Source organism: Haliotis rufescens, unplaced genomic scaffold (genome assembly GCF_023055435.1).
Source record: "Haliotis rufescens isolate VD_foot unplaced genomic scaffold, xgHalRufe1.0.p SCAF_22, whole genome shotgun sequence".
NCBI classification, from domain to species: Eukaryota; Metazoa; Mollusca; class Gastropoda; order Lepetellida; family Haliotidae; genus Haliotis; species Haliotis rufescens.
In genome coordinates, this window is record NW_025963913.1 from 8,908,170 (window position 1) to 8,931,320 (window position 23,151).

The 23,151-nt window shown below is 44.2% G+C and overlaps 2 protein-coding genes across 2 annotated transcripts in view; both read left to right on the plus strand.

Annotated features, from left to right (window-relative positions):
* The first annotated feature begins 257 nt into the window (after positions 1–257).
* The window catches only part of LOC124114450 (ras-related protein Rab-7L1-like), a 213,495-nt gene continuing 190,601 nt past the window's right edge, over positions 258–23,151 (plus strand). Inside the window, exon 1 of the mRNA XM_048401492.1 lies at positions 258–419. The gene's annotated coding sequence lies outside the window, so the exon portion shown is untranslated. The remainder of the gene's footprint in view (positions 420–23,151) is intronic.
* LOC124114459 (death-associated inhibitor of apoptosis 2-like) lies at positions 9,635–10,069 on the plus strand. The gene has a single exon (XM_046475027.1). The coding sequence runs from the start codon at positions 9,635–9,637 to the stop codon at positions 10,067–10,069; it is 435 nt and encodes a 144-aa protein (XP_046330983.1).

Below are 23,151 nucleotides of genomic sequence, written 5' to 3' on the forward strand. Positions count from 1 at the left end.
CATTATCACTACAACATTGCCTGCTGATGTTCGCATCAACTGAATGCACTTATGCCCCCTTCGCGTCAAAGACGTCGTTTGTCGACCTAAGAATTAAGCAGATGAATAGGCATGGTTGAATCTGGGTCAACCCAACATCACATTGCAAACGTCTTTGATGTTAGCGGGGGGGAGGGGGGATCAGCGGGGCGTGGAATCGATACCAGACGTTAGGATCACCTACCCAGCGACATGCAGGTGGTTTAAAGAGTTCCACCATACAGTGGGAGGACAGGTTTCTCCTGTAGATTGTAACAAGACCTCATCACTTCGTGACTGCCACCACACTCAGAAGAGTCGTGAACGTTTCTACTATGACAGTGCGTCTCCGGTCACAGAGGACATGCATTAGCATCCCACTGATCCTACATACCAGACAGGTACGTTTTGATTGGGTTGAAGATCACGTCAGTTGGGCCACGGACTTGTAGGTTATATAGGTCCGTGGTTGGGCAGACCAGGGCCAAGATTTTCGAAACGATCTTAGCTAAGATAAATCTTAACAACTTACGTTCATTTAAGATAGATTTTCGAAACTATCGTAAACCTGTCGCAGATCGTTCTGAGCTACGATGCCTATCGTAACTCTGACAGAGAACTCATTTGTGTAAGAGATCGAAAAAGCGGGTGTTTTCCAATGACGTCACGGGGATTTCCAAGCTGCTGACAATAACAACAACATAGATAAATGACACGGAATTCATGATAACATTGTCAGGTCACATTGTTTAACACGCACATATTTGAGTGAAATGCTGTACAATCCTACCTATGTCCTACATGTAGACGTGTTGTTCTTATGATAAAAAATGCCATGACTAACCGAACACAAAAAGCATTCGTGTGCCATGCAAAAGCATTTTTCAAAGCCAAAAAATGTTATAATCAATACGTATAGTGTTACCACAAGTAGTTGATGGCAGCGGTACAGTACCGCTTCTGATTGGTCGAGAGGATCACGTGACCTCTGTGGCGTCACTTCCGGTCACGTGACCTGCGCATGCGCGTAGGGCATTGTGGGTCCTGCGTGCGCATCCAAGATGGCGTCACATCCGTTTCCGGTGGCGTGCGCCTCAAAGAGGGCGTCGCATCCGTTTCCGGGGGAGGAGGAGGGTAGGGGAAAAAATCCAGAGAAGCGGTCGTAAAAGGTGAACCAGAATAGAGTTTTTTGTTGTTCTTTTGTTGTTCTAAAGATAGAAAAGGAGGTGGTGGTGAAGGAAGGGAGGGAGGGAGGGAGGAGGAGGAGGCGGGTGCTTTGTTTGGGTTTGAGGGTCGTCAAAGCAGAGGATGAAAGCGTTCTTTCGGGAGAGATGGGTGGCCCTGAAAAGGTCCGTTGGAAAACAAACTGGAAACTGGAAACGGCAGGAAACGGTAGGAACACTGGAACACTGGAAAAACTGGAAACGATGGGAAACTGGAAAAAAACAGTGGAGCAGCATGCCGCATGCATTAGTCACTGTTCAGATGATCTATCTTCTTCATCCTCTACCTCCATCTCATCCTTGGACTGAAGGTGTGGTCGGCGCTTTGAAGAGTGTTTTCTTGAGAGGCTTCTGTTCCGTTTTCTTTTCTCTAGACGAGGTGTGATGCCCACACGGAGTTGTGTGATGCATTCTTTTAGGTCGAGGACATCGACATGCATGGCTTCTATGAGATGAAGCACTTGTGTCACTGGTGTCACGGATGTCGACGTGGACGGGACTGCTGACGTTTTCTTTCGACTGGGTTCTGGGCAATCTGCAGCGAAATGACCCACGACTTGGCAGTTGTAACAGGGTCCCTGAGGAGTCTTCTTTCGACTGGGTTCTGGGCAATCTGCAGCGAAATGACCCACGACTTGACAGTTGTAACATGGGCCCTGGTTCTGCTTCTCTTGACTGCTTATCTTCGGACAGACATAGTGACAGTGACCTTGAGTGTGACTGTCGAGACATGTCACTTCAGGGCAGTACAGGTAACTCTGACTGTCGGTCTGGCACTTCAATCAACCGTATCGAGGTGGCATGGTTGGTTTCATAGAATGCAGTGTGTGAGTGGCTTCGCTCATGTTTTTTGTTTTTTATAGGAGAGCCACTGACACCCTGCTTCCTGATTGGTTCGCCAGGCAGCAGCTCCGATTGGTTCGTTCAGGTGCCTGGCCTGCACCTCGGTTTTCCAAAACGGACCGACCCCTGTGTTTCTTTTCCATAGGAAATGGATTTTACCATGGGAGAGAAAGCAAAACCCCGGTTCGTCCATTCAGAGCCCAGCATGACCCGAGCGCGGCCTCTGATTGGTCGACAACCCAAACCTCTGATTGGTCAGATTTCGATCCGTTTTTTTATCGGGGTGTGCATTTCGATCCTGTTTTGTTTTTTCTTCATCCTACAGACAACATAACACTACTATTTGTTCAACTTTTTTTTTAATCCCCCGCTCACATAAACCAACACAACAAAATAAAAGTCACAGGATAAGGGGGGTGTCCCTGTGATTTTTGTGAACACGAGGGTGACCACGAGGGTGACCACGAGGGTATGAACGTCTGTACACTTTGAAAAAAAAGAAACTTTGTCACTTGGGGTGAACAAGACACTCGACTCTTCTCTTCCGTGCTTCTTGGGACACCAAACGTCTGTATTTTTCGTTCACTTCTCCATCAGGACAAAACACACACAAGTATTCGCAGGGGACTTTGGCGTGCTTCAGATGTTCTTTCCAGGGTTTGTCTGTGGCTTCCCATTTGCAGAGTGTCACACCGCAGCAATAACAGATAACGCAGTCATCTCGTCCTGGATAGAAATAGCCAGCCATGGCCATGTCAAAAGGGGTCTGGGTCATCTGTTTAGGCCACGTTTGAAAAGACCTCAGACGTTCTTGAAATGAATCATAGTTGGGATAAGAAGGATGACACAAGGTGTAAGAAGGAAAAGGTCCCTCCAGAATGTCACTGAGTCGCCATGTGTCGTCCATAAAGAGTGTTTCGTCCATAAAGAGTGTGCGTTTTCTCGCTTCTTGTTCTCCCGCCTTTTCAGACACCCACTCGGAATCGGGGACATCTCGGGAGGATGACATGGCATTCATAGACCCATTCATAGAACCATTCTTTGCTCCATGATGACTGTGACTTCACTGAAAGAAGGTCTGAGGGTTCGCCTGCTTTTATGAAACTCTCCACCCTACCCCCTTCAACGGAAGGTCATGACCTCATCCTCCTCATCCTCCACCTCATCCACCTCATCACGTGACGTCATCCTGTGTTTGGGCTGACTGACACACGGCATGATACATGACATGACACATGACATGACACAGGGTGATAGTGGTGGTGTGTACTGGAATGACTGACACCAGGCAGCTGATCTTTCAAGCATGGCCTTTCTCTTTTATCTATTTTTTATTTTAACAACCACAACCAGATACATAGGAAATATGAAAAGACAATGGAGGAGGGAGTGCTTTGCATGTCCCTACAACAACAACGCGACAATGTTTCCTCTTTCATCTTCAAGCTCTTCTATCTTCAAGCTCTTCGAGTGAAGATGAGGTCACCATAAGATGTGGTTCTCCATCATACTGTCCCAAACAGGTCCCAAACATGTGAGAGGTCCATCAGTAAAACAAGTACAGTCTATGGCCTCCCTGAAACAGAGATGACCCATCACTTGACCACTGTAGCAGCTTATGTATCTTAACATGTTGTTGTGTCGGCAGGCACTACATTCACGTTGTAGGGGAGTGAGTTGAGCTTCTCCAAAAGGATCCTGGTCAACGTTGTCATCATTGCAAACCATGGGCATACCTGAGGAGAAGACATCTTCCGGTGATGCTGGTGACCAAGAAGCATCAAGCAGGGTGGGTGTGTCCAGATCCATGGAAGGGAGAGTTGCCAGCTTGAGCGTTTCATGATCAACACCGTCACCAGTCGTCATCATCACAGGCGCATTCGGTGAATAGGTTGGCTCCCGAGGGGTTTGTTCCCACCACTGTTCTAGCACGGACTTGGCTGAACTGACATCTGGGGTCCTGTCAATCCTGTCAATCCTGTCAATCCAACAAGAAAAGAACCTTTCAGTATACTCAACATCAACATCATCATCACATCAAGAATGACTGAGACAAAGAATAGCATGGTACTTACAGCTGTTCTTGATGAGAGATCTTCAGAGACAATTTCTTCCGTGGCCGTTTTTTTGCCTCTGTTGCAGGTTTCAAAAAGGATGTCCCCTTCGTTTCGGTGTCTGCTGCTGCTGTTGCTGCTGTTGTGGTGGTGACTGGCGCTGTTGTGAGGGTAGTGGTGGTGGTGGTGGCAGCTGCTGCTGCTGTGGTGGTTGTGGTTGATGCTGCTGCTGCTGGTTTGCTTGTTTTTTTCTTCAGGGTCTTCTTTATCGTCTTCTTCGGTGCTACTTTCTTGGGTTCAGTCAGTTTCCTCATCTTTGAACGTATCTTGGCGTACGCGTCGTCGGCCTTTATCTTTGCACACATCATGTCGTACACTTCACCCCACAGTTCAGCAGTCATGTCTCCGTTCTTATCTCCACTGCTTCCTTTACAACCCATGCCGCTCCGTGTCTTGGCATTCAACCGTTTCGACATGATGTTGTCCAGATTTTCTGTTCGTTGTTTCTTTCCAAGTCTTCACGGATGTGTGTCAACACTTGATGGTACTCTCTCCAAACACGTGTTTCTTCCAGATAAAACGCCAACAACCAACACAACGTGAGGAACATCAATCAGAGGGACGATGTTGTTGCTTGGTCCGTTCAGTGAAAAGTGATGACCGGAGAGCGTTGGTCGTATTAAAAGGCACTGAGGTCCTGCTTTCTGATTGGTCCGTTCCGGTGTCTGACTTTCACCTTGGTTTTCCAAACTGGACCGACCCTTGTGTTTCTTTTTGACAGGGTTAAGCTTGTAGCGTGAGAGAGAAAGCACAACCTCGTTTCGGCCAATCAGAGCCAACCATGGCCCGAGCACAACTCAGGCTTCTGATTGATCAGACTTCGATCCGTTTTTTTCTGTAGGTGTCCATGTCAATTCAGTTTCGATCCATTGTGACACCCCAATGGTATGAAATAAAAAAAATATAAAAAATTAAAAAATGATCTAGTCGTCTCTGTACCCAAAGGGGAGCGTGTCTACAGGCAGCCCTGTGGTTTCGTCGTAGACAAGACGTCGCTTGTCGTACACGGTACGATAGTCTTTTCGGGTGGGTCGGGTCACAAGAGCGTTTTCGTGCCGAGGTCCTTTTCGAATGATGTGATGAGGGTAATCCAAACTGATTTTCTCCCCCTCTTTCCCAGTCCTTTCATGGTGTCAAAGTTGAGATATTGTTGGTTTCTGTAATTCAAAGTGAACCCTCGCACTTTGCAGGTTGTGAGCGTTCCATTGGGTCTGGGGTTCATTAACTCATAGCCATAGTTTTTGGGACCTCCTGACACAAACGTCTTGATGGTGTTTCCGTCCAGTTCATCTGTAAACTCACCCAACGAATGGCTCTGGATTCGCGTCGTGCGGTCGATGAATGTAAATGACGCTGTCCGTGTCAAAGTACAAGACCCTGCGACCCACCAGGGCAAGGGTCTCGTACAGCTTGAGACGTGCTTGGGCGGTGACCCAAGCAGCGATGGCAACATTGAAATGAGAATGAGGGGTTTGGAATTCTTTCTTCTGGGTATAGGTCACTTCCTGGAATCACCATGTGTTCGTTGACAACGGTAACATCCTCAATGGTATTGCGTTCATCCCTCCACAAGGTAAAGTACTGTACAGGATCGTTCATATAGATGTTCTGACTGTAGTATAACCGTAGTCCAAACTTGCCCCAGAGCGAATTCAGTTGCATCTTGGCAATCGTGCAACGTCCTGTTTTTTTTTCAATGCGGTCCTTGTCCAACCCAATGCCTTCTTTGTCGTAGATCTCCTGGATGTAAGCGTCGTGATCCGTACATCCCTCGGGGTATCGGCTGGCTTCGAGCTTCTTGAAATGACGATCGATATAAGTGTCAAAAAGTCCTACTTGCTGAGTGCCGGGGTCATGCTGTGCAAAGGTGTCAAAATGCCAAACGTCGTAGATCTGAAGCACCTGGTAGTCATACTTCTTCACGGCTTCATGGAGTGCTACGGTGGCGTACGTACCCACCCATGACCTCTCTTCGTCCATGTGCTTGAAGGGGGAGTCTGACCGGGTATCGACACACGTACAGCACAAAGGACAGAGCAGTTTGCCACCCGATCTGTAAGGCAGTAGCGAATGGTAGAGTCATTTCGGGGGTAGGACACAGCATTGGATCAGTCCTTTCAGTTCGAACAACGTGTACACAGGGGGTTGATGGAGAAGGGTCGGGTGTCCCTCGGGGAAATGCTCCGGTCTTACAAATGTATGGATAAAGGGAACAAATATCGATGTATTTGATGGTTTCACCTTCTTGGGCTTCGTAGCATAATCGTGTGGCATTGGTGCGTCCTCCATAGAAGGCGTCACAAGGGTTGAGCGGCCCAGGGACGTGGATACAGTGGGGTCCCTGCAAGAAAGCATGCAGAGCGGAGTCCTCCTGTTGCATTTTTGTAAACTTGTGCTCCCACAGGGTGACGATCCTGGGAGACTCAGGCGGTAGCGGGTGTTTTGGTATAACGGGCTCCCAACGACGTGCCCAGGACGGGATGAGGTTCTCCAAGTAGGGTCTTGTGACATGCATGGCACCCATGCCAGAAACAGCCAAGGAATTCGTAGATGGTGCCTGTCGCTGGATCGTAGCCATCCACACTGTACTGATGTTGGCCCTCTCCACACGTGAACTCTTTTTCACCTCCATTCCTGGCGTGCTGGAGGTGCAGATGGGGGTGCGTCTCCATCAGATAATTGAGCCAGTGCATACAGGCCTGGGAATAGTTTCTCTTGGGTTGGTAGCCTTGAGGTGGAAGAATGGCTATGGTATTTGGTTTCAGGTCGTGTTTTCGGAAGGATTTCACCTCTACAAAGGGATCCATGCCAACCGAGTTGATGGCGTTCTGTCGGAAGTCAGCGCATCCTCGTCTCAAAATGTCCACATCGCTCTGGCAGTAGGCTAAAAGTTCTCCTTGCAAGTCAAACAAGGCTCCTTCTTGCACTTTTTGGGTATGCCACTGGAGGAAGACTGTGCGTTCCGCGGGAGACATGCCATCGGGATCGTATATGACGGCTGGTGGATAGGGACCACTGTAGGTCTGGTTGGCTTCTGTATTGAAAAAGTGCGGAAAGTACCCTTTCTTCAGTTCTTTCAGCCCAAAGCTCTTTGGAAATGCTTTCAATGGGTAAGGTATGAAATTTAAACTGTCTTCGAAACACAACCGTCCCAGGGTCACCTGCAAAATCTGTTGTCCATTTCGAATCTTGGTGGGGGTACAGACCCTTCAGGATCAAGTGTAAATCATAGGATCGTGCATTATGGGCCATCACATAAATGCGATCCTCCTTCTGGACTGTCGTGGTGGTGACGGTGCTCTTGTTCTTTGTCTTCTTTGTCTTCTTTGTTTTCTCCACTTCCATGACATCTTCCCCCTCCACCTCTACTGCTTCCTCTTCCTCCTGCTGGGGTGATGAATGTCGTTGACGTGGTTTCTTGAGGGGGTTCCATCCCGTTTTCTTTTCCCCAGGTGTGCTGTTGTCTCCTTGCGTGTGCTGTCCTCCTCTTGGTTCTTCTTCTTGTGTTTTTCAGCTACCGTGATCAACCACACACACACATCATGTCCCGTGGTGGGGCCTCGAAACACGATCTCACGGCTGGGACCATACCCTTCTTCTCTCCATGGGTACGGCTTGGTCCTTGGTCACTTCACTTATGCACCGTCCACATCCTAACTGCACCACGCACAAATTTGGAATGTGTTCCCCCGTGTCTTGCATGCATTCAAAATCATAGAAGACGTATTGGACGTTGTCTCGTATGTGATGTTGTTCCTCTTCCCCCTCCTCCTCCCCATCCTCATCCTTGTTTTCTTCACGGAGAGGCTTCATGTAACAACGATGGTCTGGGGTCATGGGTTCTCGGCACACCTAGCAGGGATGTTCTTCCTCTGAGCACTCGTGGTGATCATGGGGCTCTCCAAGACGCGGACCAACTGAAAACAGGTCGGGCACCTGTGAATTGATTGACAGGCGCTGGGTTTTCCCTCTGACGGTGACTGGAGATGTTGTTTGGTGTAACACTGTTGATTTGAGAACCAGCATTGACATGTCAAGCAAGGGATCCCGTGCTCTTCCTTGGGTACAATAGCTAGAGTGGTGGCAGCGGTATTGCTTGGTGCAGGGATGGTGATCAGGATGGTCGTAACGTTGGTCGCAGCATTCGCAGTAATGGTTAGACGCATAAAAAGCTGGCATCGTAGTGCTGATCATGATAGTATAAATGCAACACAGTGGCGTGGGGTGGAACCTCATCACACTTGTACAACAGTCTCTGGTCCACCTCTTGACTGTAGACTTTCAGTTGATAATTCAGGTGGGCCAAGGCACGTCCCACACGTGCTAGGTTGTCCAGGCCCTGACAGGGGCCTTCAGGCAGGTCAAGGCATCGAAACAAGTCCCGTGCCCGTATGCCTTGAACGTCGACTCGATCCGTTCTCGTCAGTCTCACTTGCTGGGTTTCCCATTCTTGGGTCAGAGGGTGGGGCTTCTGGGCATAATGCTGTGTCACCACCAGGGCCCGTGCCAAACAGGATTGATCTTCGTTCTTGATCCGTACAATACCCCTTTTGCGTGTTAAAAAGGCTTCAAGTCCAATCAAATTTTTCAGTCGGGGACCGCCACTGCCCGATCCTAGCCTGTCGGGATCTGCTACGTGTACTAAAGTCACAACCATGGTGGCATCGATGTTCAGGTCTTTGTTGGACTGTTGGACTTTTTCCACGGCATGCAAAATATTTAGCCCATGGAGATCTTCAAAGCGACAAAAGGGAATCTGTATGGGAGTATTCAAAGCAGGATGATCGATACCTAGACCAATACAATCTCCCTTCTGGCCTGACATCTGTTGATAAAAGTCATTGATCACCCTGTCAAATAAAGCCGGCAGTTCCATGGGAACGTGGTCCGGTGGTACGGTGTCCAAGTAGTCTGGGTTGAAAGTCAAACGATACGTATGGTTAGCAGTTCTTAACCGTCTGGAGCGTGTGGTATCTTTCCTCTCCAAACCATAGGGCGTACTTTGGTTGCTCGTCATGATAGCGATGCCTGTCTGATGAACGTCTGTACTATAAGATGGACTGAACGTCTGATTTATAGACAACCCTTCCCCAAAACAGGATCGAAATCTGACCAATCCGAAGCCTTGGTTGTTGACCAATCAGAAGACAGCACCGACCAATCAGAAGACAGCACCCGAGCCGAGTTGTGCTTTCTCTCCCATGGTAAAATCCATTTCCTATGGAAAAGAAACACAGGGGCCGGGTCGTTTTGGAAAACCGAGGCGCAGGCCAGGCACTGGAATGGACCAATCAGCGCGCTGCGTTTTGGACCAACCAGGAAGCAGCGATTTTCGATCCGGTTCTTCACCTATAAAACAAGAGAGTGGGAGTGGGTCAGTGTCACTTGTGATAAAAAAAAGAAATCATCATCATCATCATCATCATCGCATCAAGAATGGCTGAGACAAAGACGTGTGACGGAGACGTAGTGACGGATAGTGCAGATACTCGTGGATGTTGGAGTAAGAGTACGGATGCTGAGGATGGGATGTCACCGCTCAGTAACACGCCATTGCCCTATTATCTACGCTTTGAAAGAAGGCTAGCTTCGTTTGAGGCGTGGCCGACGCAAATGTATCAGACTGCTGAAGAGATGGCCCATGCGGTCTTTGTCTACACTCAGGGTGCCGATGGTGTGTACTGTTTCCAATGTGGTGTGCGGCTGAGACAATGGGCGTCCCACGACGATCCTTGGGTGGAACATCACAAGTGGTCCCCACACTGCGACTACCTCAAGCTAACCAGCCTGGTGAAACACAAGAAGAAGCTACAACTACACTATCTCTGCGAGGAGAATGTGAATCAGAGGTACACGAATGACGTAGCATGACCGGCTGCCTAGGAGGGCGTTTCCCGTGTCCTGCGTTCCTGTTCAAGTTCCCGTTCAAGTTCCTGTTACCAACAAACTTTTTTTCTTTGTTGGACCCACAAGTGGTGCCACGTAGGGCACCCAGATGACATACCCAGATGGCAGCAAGTACAGCTTCGACGATCCTTGTCTTGCAATAAGATTGGACATGATGTTTCTTCTTTGACAGCAGCAGAAAAGTTTTTCTTCCCCAAAACGGTCCTTTTCAGGGCCACCCATCTCACCCAAAAGACAACTTTCATCCTTTGCTTTGCCAACCCAAACAACAACAATCCAAAACAAAGAACCCACACCCTCCCCCTAGACCTCTTGGAGGCACACGCCTAGGCGTGACACCACCATGCTACGTCTCAAAATAAAATAAACATATAAATAGAGACATGTAGTACACCACGTGTGCATGGAGACACGAGTCAAACATCACGTGTGCATGAAAACACGTGTAACAGGACGTTTGTAGACCTACACGAGTGTCAACATCTCGGTATAATTAATAATAATAATAATAATAATCCTATGGATCAATTTCTGTTTGAAGACACACACATGACACTACGTTTGCATGAAGACACGGGTGAAACACTATGTTCGCATCGTGACACGAAGTACATCATGTGTGCAAACGACACGTATGTGTATCGATCTTTCTCTATCCATCTAAATACTAAATAAATGTTTGTAGTCACACACACACACACACACACATGACACCACGTTTTGCATAAAGACACGCGTGAAACACCACGTGTGCCTGGCAACATGACGTACATCGCGTAGGCATGGCATAACAATTCTATGGATCAACGTCAACGTCTGTTTGAAGACACACACATGACATCCCGATTTGCATGGGGTGACACAGTGTACACCACGTAGGCATTCCCACATCACGTTCATGACTACCCATGATGGTCCACCTTTAGCATTCAGACGACCGTCTACCTAAAAAATACCAAGGCTACCCAAGAAAAAAAAACGGATCGAAATCTGACCAATCAGAAGCCTGGATTGTCGACCAATCAGAGGCCGCGCTCGGGCCATGCTGGGCTCTGAACGGCCGAACCGGGGTTGTGCTTTTTCTCCCATGGTAAAATCCATTTCCTATGTAAAAGAAACACAGGGATCGGTCCGTTTTGAAAAACCGAGGTGCAGGCCAGGCACCGGAATGAACCAATCGGAGCTGCTGCCTGGCGAACCAACCAGGAAGCAGGGTGTCAGTGCATCTCCTATAAAAACAAGAGAACAACCATTCGAGGGGATCAGTGCCACTTGTAAAAAGAAAATAATCAGCAGCAGCAGCAGCAGCAGCAGCAACATGGAAGAAAACTGGGATTTAGAGATCGTCTCAGTGACACAGCCTTTGCCACTGTACAAAGGGTACCACTCGGAGTTGAAGAAAGAAACATCACCAACATTGTCTTCTCCATGGCAATTGGCAGGTGCCAAGGGTGCCTGCCAGTATATGCCCTTGGCACAAGGGCACCGGATGGCACTTTCAAGTGCATCTATTGCAACACTGTCCTGAAGGACACCTACGTGAGGCGTTTAACGCACACCAGTAAGTGTCCTGTCAGGAGACAGGTGTCAAGCCACCCGTGCCTTTGTACCACTGTGTGTACCTGCATGTAAAGAAGTGATCTTCCTCAAAACGGCCCTTTTCAGGGGCACCCATCTCTCCCGAAAGAACGCTTTCATCCTTTGCTTTGACGACCCTCAAACCCAAACAAAGATCCCGCCTCCTCCTCCTCCCTCCCTTCACCACCACCTCCTTTTCTATCTTTAGAACAACAAAAGAACAACAAAAAACTCTATTCTGGTTCACCTCTTCTCTGGGTTTTTTCCCCTTCCCTCCTCCTCCCCCGGAAACGGATGCAACGTCTCTTGGAGGTGCGCATGCCACCGGAAACGGATGCGACGCCCTCTTGGAGGGGCACGCCACCGGAAACAGATGTGACGCCATCTTGGATGCGCGCGCCACCGGAAACGGATGTGACGCCATCTTGGATGCACATGCAGGACCCACAATGCCCTGCGCGCATGCGCAGGTCACGTGACCAGAAGTGACGTCACAGAGGTAACGTGATCCTCTCGACCAATCAGAAGCCAGGAGCGGTACTGTACCACTGCCATCAACTACTACCACACTTTAGCTATTAGAATGGAAATAATGTGCCAAAGAAAGATAGTTAGATAGATATTCTTTATTTCCTCCAATTGAATGAAGATCACAATATGCAGATATGATTATGTTACATGTTTAACATGAATTGGGGGTATATTTACACATGTGCATAAACATACAAGTTTTCTAGCAGGTATTGCCATTTCCTTATAAAGCGGCTTACGGTACATTAATTATTACTTCTGCCCACACATCTCTTTCTAGTTCCATAATACATTCTATTGGACATCCACCAAGTAAGAACGCAAGAATAACATCATCATCTTTCTCCCAAAAATTAACAAAAACATTTACATCCAGGATATCACATATGGTGTTAAAAAGTAAATTTCGGTCATTCATATTGATCGTGCAGGACATAAACACGTGCTTTACAATATCATTGGCAACAGTTTTACAATAGCATTCTCTAGAGACAATTTCAGCTGATCCATAGAACACAAGCCTTGCAATATTAGTTAAATGGTCATACTTCTCCAGGGCTAGTTTCCAGAGATAGTGTTCATTACTTGATCTTATTCTAACATATCTTGACAGACTGAGTCTTGAATTAAGATGGACATAAAATACATCATCTCGATGAGATTTAAAAGCATCATTCAGGGCCTTGGACCAGCATTTCTTTTTAATAAATTGACAATTATTGACATAGTTAACAAGTGTATAACTTAGGTTATACTTCTGTACACTTTAAAAACACAGTTATACTTTGCATTGCATAGCTTTCCTAAGAAGTAGAGTGCTCTTTTATCTATGTAGTACTGAAGTGGCATGAGGAAGTATACCCCATACGCTGCATCCATAGAGGGCACATGATAAGATTACCCTCTCCCAGATAGAGGATTCAGACCACCAAAGTACAGCCCATTACATGTATTATGGTTAGTCTTGATGAGTACATGTAACTTTTCACATGCAGATTTTGTACGTTCAAGTGATGATTTATCTGTACTAAGATATACACCTGCATATTTAATAGATTTCGTTTGTGGAACATGCATACTGCCAATTGATACATTAGGGGTTTGAACCTTATTGTTTGGGCATCCAAAGTATAGAACTGCACCCTTGCTTACATTATATTTTAGCTACCACATATGAGCATGATGAACGACATCAAGAAGATTTTGCAGGCCTTTATTTGAGATACTCAATAAAGTAGTGTTGCCAGCAAGAAGGATCCCAGGGCATTTACCCCATGGCAGAATTAAGCCAGAATCTGAGTTTTCAAGTTCATATAGAAGGTCATTAATAAATAGCGTGAAAAGCCAGGCAGACATTACTCTACCTTGACCTACTCCTTGATTCACGGGGAAGGCATCTGACTTAAATCCTTCAAAACATACAAATGATTTCATAGAGCTGTAGGAGAGCCTTAATATTCTCCATAGTTTACCCGTTATTCCTATATCATACAGTTTAATAAATAATCCATCAAGCCATACCCGATCAAATGCTTTTTCGTTATCTAAGAATGCACAGTATACAGGCGACATCCTTTCATTGTAATATGCAATATTTTCTGTTAACGTAAGTACAGCCGTTTCAACACCATAGTGACGTCTAAATCCAAATTGCAAAGGATGGGGAAATTCTATGTTATTATCTACCCACGACTCTATTCTGTTGAGAAGAAGTCTTTCAAAGAGTTTGCTTAATACAGGCGTCATTGTTATTCCTCTATAATTGGCAGGGTCATATTTTGGTTTACCATGGCCTTTGTGTATAGGAAGAATTTGACCTATAGAAAATGATTTTGGAATGTATTCAAAGTTAATCATGGCATTGAATAGTAAAGCAATATGATACAGCAGAGATCTACCAGCCTTCTTTATATGCTCATGTACAATACCGTCAGGACCAGGCGACTTTCGAACTTTAAGTCGTTTTACTGCACAATGGATTTCATCTTTAGTGAATGGACAATGCAGTGGAGATCTGGTGTCGTTATCTATATCCTCTATTGTTTCAATATTAGCAACTTGCTCTTTAACATTCGGAGCATGTGCATAGTCACATTTAACATCAGGGCAAGGAGTAGCTAGTGTATGAAAATAGTCCAAACAGATTGCAAATATCCTTTCCCTCGTAACAAGTTTGAGTGCCATAGACAAGCTTTTCAGTATTACCTTTATAGCGTTTGTAGCGTTTTGTCGTTTTGTAGAATTCTTCGACATCTGCTTCTGCTGCCGCGTATATTTCATTAAATTTATCTTTAGATGACTGGTGTTTTGCATGGCGATGTTTCTTATGGAAGAGACGTTTACTTTCTTTATATTTTGCATAGGCAGCATCGTTTTTGTCTCTTAACTTGACCATTAGTAACCCATTGTCGGCCATACTTTCGCATTTCTTTATGTAGATTATTAAGACCATCTTTCTTCCAGTAAGGTTTGAGATAGGGTCGAAAGCGTGTGGATGGAATACTACCAGCGACAGAAGCATGTAGAGAACCTGTGATAAAGTCACAGTAGTATTCAATGTATTCTGCATTGCTATCAAAGTGAGCTTTGTTAATTTGAGTGTCGCGGAAGTAGTTTTCCGTTTCGTATTGATATAGCATTAGGTCAATTTCACTTGCCTTAGTCCAGTTTAGGTTCTCTCCATGATAATTCCCAATATTTACAGGAAGAAGAATACAAACAAGTATTGGTAGGTGATCTGAGATGTTATACGGAATGCTAGTGTCTATGGCATATCCAGTAACACTGCTTAGTGAATCAATATCTATAAAGACGTAGTCAATTAATGTTTTTACTTTGTTACATTTACTATGGAAAGTGTACCTGTATTCATCAAGTGGAACCACCGAATAAAGGTGACGTTCGCTAAGCAGTCGTAATAGGCACCTAGCCCTGGGTTTCATATTGATATCATGACTGATATCAGTATTAAAGTCTCCTAGAAGGTAGGTTGGATATTCTTGAGAGAGAATATCATAGAGTTCCATAACATAGTACAGTTCTTCATAGTACACACTGTCTAAGACATTTGTTGATGGCAATCTAGTCCCAAGTACATACACATGGCTAGTGCCGATGTGTAGTTTAATGCACAGTACGTGGCAGCTGTAGTGGGTGTCAATAGGAGTTACTTTGCACCAGTCACCTTTCCGTACAAACATGGCTACACCTCCAGGACCTCGCTGATGCTGGTTAGAGTCACAGCTGGATTTCGAATACTCATTAAAGTTGTCGTGGAATTTTTCCAGAAACTGTAAGTTTTCCCTGTCTAGCCAGTGCTCTGTAACAAGCACGACATCACATATGCCGAGTTTATTGCACAGCTCAGCTGTTCCATGTTTGATACCACGAATGTTCCATGTAACTAGGTTGAGTAGGATCATCAGTGTACATACGTTGATGGCTAGAGTTGCAGGATGAGGCATCACAGTTAATTCTCACTCTCGCCTTGTTTATCATTAGAGTACCATGAGTTACGGGGAACCCATTCTCTACAGTTCACGTTCTCGGGCCAGAATGTGTTGTCGTCCAATATTATCTTGGCACACTGTACAGGAACTGCAATACGGATGGTATAGGTTGGGTTAGAGCCTTCCCAGTGGCGTAGGAGAATTATATTTAATGGTCACACCCCGTTCTTTGGCGTAGTCGACGATAGCGTCTTTCACTATGTCAAATGATTCGTCTGCTCTCACATATGACATCACGAGTCTCCTGTTCTTGTATTTAGGAACACCTGTGAAAGATAGTCTCCACTGATTACCAAACCGCACAGATCTTAAATGTTGATGTTCCTTAGGATGGCTAGATACATTGTCTTGGGTTGAAGTTGGCTTGTCTCTCATGTTTTCAGCTTGTTTCGTCGTGTCGAGCACGTGCTCGTGGGGTTGGCTATCATCCAGAAGGAGTAAGCTGTCCTCTGGGTTTGGTGGTGGATGGATATCAGCGCAGGTTTTGACTGTGCTGTTTTGTACAGCATGGTGTGTTACATCATAGCCTGGACTGAAGTTACCTTCAGCAGTGAATGGCCTTGAGTTGGGCCGAACTGGAGGCCGGGTCTCGCCATAGCTGGGGTTGTTAACTGCCTCTGAATAGAGTAGCTTGTTTCTGGTATTCATACAGTCAATCTTGCCATCAATTGCACAGGCTGTTTTATTTTTCCCATTTATTGTTGTAATCAGAGTGTCTTTCATGTCCTTAATGTCAACATCCTTCCTCTGGATTTCACTTTTTAACGTAGTGATTTCAGATTTCATTTTGTCTACATTACACTTGAGCTTCTGGACTTCACTGTAATATATTTTGATTTCATCATTCTTTTGTTCAAGTGCCCTTATCATATCCCGCATGTCACTCTCATATTTAGACTTGAAATCTTGCAGGTTCTCATTTACATCCATGAATTTTTCGAACATATCTTCATGAAAACACATCAATTTAGTGAACATACGAGCCATAGTGTCCTTATTATTCAGACTATTGTCTGAGCTTTCTATGTCAGTATAATCGTCTTATCGAGTTTTCTGTTTACTCATGACTTCACTCTATCACAAAAAGCAAAAAAATGTTATAATCAGTAAGTAAAGTGTTACCACACTTTAGCTATTAGAATGGAAATAATGTGCCAAAGGATACTTCACTATTTTCCCTTCCAATGGTCCTCTCGTGACCGCGCAGAACTTTATGATATAAACACAACGCGTACAAAGTCAAGGACGAAAGTAAGGGACGTTATTCTAAATGACAATGACGAGACCTTGATCGAACAGCATATGCGTTCAGCATTTAACATGCGTGTTCAAGTCTGATGTTAAGTGATGTATACTGTATATGTTTGTGTTTATGTCAAAAGTCAAGTTTATATTAGTGTTAACACCAACATTATACGTGGAAACACTCAAAACAAAAATTGTTAAGGAAGCAGCGCACCAACAAGCAAGATTTTATGACAATCTAAGCTTGTTAAGTTTGTTTTGTTATTTATGTATCCAATATATTTCACAAATTAACCAAAATCTTAAATAAAATATCAAGCTATAAGTATTTAGATAATGAAATTATTTTTTATCTATCTAGATCCATAATTCTTTTCAAAATTTAAAAGTGACACTAATTTTCGTTCGCAGGGAAACTGATTTGTCTGATTTCATTTAAATCTGACTAAGGAGCAAAATACTTTGTAATGTGTCAAATCTATTCCAGAACGTAGCTCAATGATGTTTGGCTTGTCTGACAGCTTTGCTGAGGATCATTTACTAGTGTTTGTCTGTTGACCCTAAACGTGACAACGATTTTATTGTTTGAATGGTCTCAAGTATATCTATATATTTTTTAAACATAAAACGGGAAGATGTAGACTTAAAGGGGCACTGATCTAACGGACTGGTTGTTGCCTTTGTTACTGTTTTTCCCCCGTGAGTACCCGGATGATACGCAACGCAACTGAGCGTGACCAGAGACTGGGGTACCATCTGCAAGGACAGCTAAATAAACTTGGAGGCTGGAGGCAATATTTGTTTTACGCATTTTTGAACACTGATTGGTTAACTGTGATCTATAAAGATTTCGACAAAGGGCGCATGTTAATTCATTTCTTCAGCCTAAACAAACAGACAAAAAGAACAAGGGAGCTCATCGGATGTCGTCATGGAGTGTAAGGTGACACTCAATTCAACTGGACAACAGTTGACAATATCACACCACATACGATCCCTGATGAATTCTGATGCTCTGCAGTGGCATATCATATGGACCAGAAGATCATGATAACCTTTGTCACAACGTTCGCAGTGACAATGTACTTTGCCTGGCCGCCAGAGTGCGCACATGTCCACAACAAATTTGCAGGAGTCTTTTAGTAAGGACCAATGCTTAGCAACTTTCCATGCTTTGTGAGGTTTGATTTTGTTGTGTATTTTTGAAAAATGGTGTAGGTCCGGGTCTGTTTGTAGACGCTGTTGCCACTCCGAGTCATGATGTTCTTCGATTTGCTTCTTGACCTTTTTCTTCCAGAGTGATGGTTTGCAAAACTGCCCTGTGTCCATGAATGCTGTTAGATGCTCAAACATGTTGTACTTCTGTAGAATCTGAACAATGTTTGGTACAAAGCCACGAGACCTTTTGGAACATCCATTTCTTAGCAGAAATAAGCGTGTGGTGAACAATGTTCTGCTGAGGTAGTGTGTTGGGTTATTACACAGTTGTCCCAGAAACAGCAACTTTTTAGCATCGATGTAAGATTCAATTGGATAGAATCCTATCAGAGCGTTACAGATATCTGTTCGCGTTGTTTTAGGTAGGCCTTGAACAAGTTTTGCAGAGAATCTCTGAGCACGTTCTAGAGCAATTAATTCTGTTTTCTTTAAATCTGACCAGAGCTCGCATCCAAACATAGATTTGGGTAAGGACACCATTTTTAACAATTTCGAACTTGTCAGCGGATTGAGGCCTTTACAGTCACAACCTAGTCGCTGAAGGGCCATGGTGCTTGCTTTCAATTTGGAACAGGCATTTATGGTTCTGTCCCAAGAATTCATATTGTGATCCAGTTCTATTCCAACATGTTTGGCACAAGGTACGTCGGGTATATCTTTGCCGTATAGTGAAAGATGACAAGGGCTCATTGATTTAGAACTTGAGAATGTCATTAAACTACTTTTGGCTGCTGAGAATGAAAATCGCCATTCTGCACTATATGTTTCACATATCTGGATCATTTCTTGTAGGTATGATGTGATGGGACTAATGAGAGTAATATCGTCAGCCTGAGTTGGTGAGGCTCCTTTGTGAGATGATGACAGTTCACTAAGGAGAGCGTTGATATAGACCAAATACAGTTTGGCAGACAAAACACTGCCTTGTCTGACACCTCTGTCCAATTTGAACCAGTAAGATTTGGTATTGTTTACGGAGACACAACTCGTCACATGTTGTTAAACAGTTTCCATAATGCTTTGTTTATGCCAAGATGATGTAGTTTCCAGAGAAGTCCAGAGTGCCACACCGTGTCAAAGGCCTTAGCACTGTCTAAAAAGACCACCTTGACATTATCTTTTCTTTCTAGATAATGGTGTACAGTTTCCTGGATTAGAAAAGAAGCGTGGGAGGATGAATGGCCTTTTGAAACCGCACTGCTGTGAGTCTGGAAATGACTTAGAGTTATAAATATCAGGTAGTCTTTTGCTAACTACAGTTTCAAATAACTTAAAGATAACAGGCAATCGAGTAACTCCTCGATAGGAGTCTGGTGACGTTTTTGGTTTTCCGGCACCTTTATAAATTGGAATAACAGTCCCACTTTTCCATGACTTTGGCATATAACCAGATATTATGATTCTGTTAAACAGAATCGATAGGTAAAAGTATAACTGGTTTCCACCATACTTTAAATGTTCATATTGAAGCGCATCAAGACCAGCAGCTTTATTTGTCTTTAATGACTGACATAGTATTCGGATTTCATTGGTGGAGGTCAAAAGTTTGGATACGTCTGGGTATTCTCTATCTGCTTCCTGTTTTAAGAACTGAACATCCTCTTCAATTTGGTTCTTGAATGCGTTAACAAAGTGGGGTTCTTCTGTATCGCTGTGTATATGGCTGAGATGGTCTGCTATGGCATTGCATATCAGCTGCGAATCCTGGATAAGTGTATCACTGACTTCAATAGCTGGGATCTGGTTCCTGTTCTTGCCTCTCCTCATCATTGACCAAAAGGCTTTTTGATCAATGTCACACAGCTTATCGAGGTTACTGTATTGTTCTAGTTCGTAACTCTCAGCTGCACACCTCAGAGCTGTTCTGAATCTGTCCTTGACCTCCTTGTAGTTCCTGAAACTTTCATACTGCATCCCTCTAGGTTTGCCATTACATATCCACAAATGCCTTGCTCTCCGCATAGTGTCATGGTGAATTTTAACATCTTGTTTCCAGTACGGCTTCAAGTGAGGGTTAAATCTGCGTTTAGGCAGACATTCCTTGGCCGCTTCAGTTAATGCTGTCACAACGGTGTTGTATAGTTCTTCTATGGCTTTACTGTCACAGTCTTCTTTTGGTATTTTGACTCCCCAGAGATAGTTTGAGACGGCATAAGTGTAGTCAACGAGTTTGTTGTAAAGAGAAGCTTTATCCCAGGCTATTCTACTAAAATCCTCATGGATCAGATCTTTACTCGCAACTGGAATATTTAGCTTACAGAACACTGGATGGTGGTCAGAAATATTCAGAGGGTTATCGGCCTTGACTGTAGCACTTTTAACTAGTTTCTGTAACTCTTCTGGGATGAGGATATGATCTATTGGTGACTGGGGACCACCTTCGTAGGCGTAGAATGTGCATACTGGCCCGGAGCATATTTCTTGCATATTAATTGATAGCAGACCGTTTTCTTTAGTAAACTTTTCCATATATACACTGCGGCCATCATCATGAAATGTCATTCTGGATCCTTTAATTTTGGAATTAAAATCTCCCATACAAATAACATGTCCTCTATCTCTGTATGCCAGAATAAAGCTTTGAAGCATCTGTAAATAATGTGTGTGCAATTCATCTGATCGGTTGGATGGTGGCAAATACACAGCAAAGATATATATTGACAGATTGTTGTTCAATGTTAGTTCCAGTCCAGTAATACGATTACAGTTTGTTTCTATTTCACGAACAAATGCGTCAAGCCTTTGGTGATATAAAATTGCTGTGCCTCCACTGTTGGAGGCCCTTAACCTTGTGGTGGCCTCAGTGACAGGATTGGCTATCTTGCAATAATGCTCATTTACTGAATCAAGGAAGTTCAGATTGTGTATTCTTAGTTGATGGTCTGATAGCGCTAATATGTCAACATTATATTCTTTAAGACATTTATTCAAATAAGGAACACTTGTCATAATTCCCCGACAGTTCCAGCACATGAGTGAAACGCTATCTTTCCGTACATGTGAATGTTTAGTAGTGATCGTTAGTTCCAGTACCCTCACTTTCCCTGCATCTCTCCTGTATCTTCTGCCAGAACTGAGATCGGCTTAACCATGGTTTCACAATGATTTCTGGTGGCCAGAAGTCTACACTTTCGACAATCTGTCTATGTTCAGCAAGAATATTTAGCTGTGCCGTTCAGACGTGTTGAAGAGTCGTAAATGTGTCACTGTTACACCACCTTCACTCATGTAATTTCTGATACTGTGTTCTGAACAGTTTTTTATTGATGTGTCCAATGTAGTACCTACACGTCTTGAATCTGGCAGGGGCAGCACGGAACGCGGTTGGGGTATCTCTAGTTGCAGTGCACTGATCTTTGGAGATTCGAACATTGATACTGTTCGCTGAGCCTTTTGCCTCAGATTGAGTTGAAAGGATTTTGTTGTTGAAAGTAGTATTCTGCTTACCATTGACTGGCTCGTTGTTTCTGATGTTTTCTGTAATTGAGTGTGAATTATCTTCACTGTCAGCATTCATTACTTGACTTTGCCTTTGTGGATCTGGTGTAGTATTAATAAACACACTTTGTGTAGTATTGCTTGAGGCTTGTTTTGTTTCGTGTTCCTCATAACCTTGCTCACTTCTAAGAACCTGTGGTTCCTTGTCAGATGTATCTTCACTTGCGGACTTTGTAGTGACTGCATACGATGTAACTTTGTTCTTTTTTCGTAACTCTCTTTCAAATGCATTCACCTTTTTTTTTTTTTTTTTCTTTTTTCTTTTTTTTTTTCATCGGATGTCGTCATTTGGAAATACCCCAGATGGTTATAGTTTAATACTAAAAACGGTATCCATGCAGTGAAAGCATTTTCGGATTTCGGCTTGCGTCGATAATACGATTACTACTCCCTTGTTGTCATCCACGTTTTCTTGTATAACCCTACACTTGTGTATTTGTTGTCATTCACTTGATGCTCAGTTAATGAATTTATTACAGGTACAATTAGTGGTAGCACCACTTATATTACCTGACAAAGGTTCCCATTTGGCATTTATTGTGTCTGGGGTAATTATTCAATCTAAATCCAGGTTTGAAGGGAGGTGAAATGTGTGTTATGTAATATGCACGTGGCAGCCCAGCAAGAGATGAATGATCAGTTGATTTACTTTTTTTGTAAATCAACGGATCGTTCCTAGTCATCAAAGGATTAACAGAAAATACGTTGATTGATTAATCACTGTTATCTTGCACAGTGGATATGTCAAGAGTGAGTGTTTACATGTCTAGGTTTACTAAACCAAAGGGAATACACTCATATCATGGCGCGAAGTGCCGATGTAAAAACAACTTACTTTGTTCAAAGGGTTAACTGATAATACGTTGATTGATTGATCATTGTTATCTATCACTCAATGGAATTTTTAGAAACCGTGGACGCTATGAAAATAGTTGTCACGTGGGCTTGCTCAGCCGACCATTGAGACTTGACACCTATGTAAAACACCTGAAACAATCCAAGCGATCAGTTGAGAAACAAACACAGGTTATAATATCCCGAAACGATATATATCAGTAGTATATAGTGTGGGCGCAGACGCTGGTTTTGGTGGAGGGAAAGATGGAGGGAGCCAGAAAGGGCCCCCCAGCCTATCGGAGCGAGCGCAAGGGACAGCGCGTCACAGGTGTGGGGGAATGAAAGGTGTGTGTTTATAAGACAGAAAAGAATTCGTAAGTAAACAAAAAAAAAGTAAAGGGTATTCAATAGAGCTATGCGTATGGCGTGCTGCCCTGAATAGACAAGCAGCCCAGTTTGAATTGAGCGCGCTTGTCAACTCACGTGACCACGTCGTTTCAAATTGTTTATTGGTCGTAATGGTTTCGTTAATTTCAGGCGTAAGTAGAAATTACAATTAGTGTACAACTCACGTAGTCGTTTCAAATTGACCGCGCTCGCGAGAGCGTGCGAGCTGGTTTGATGAATGCA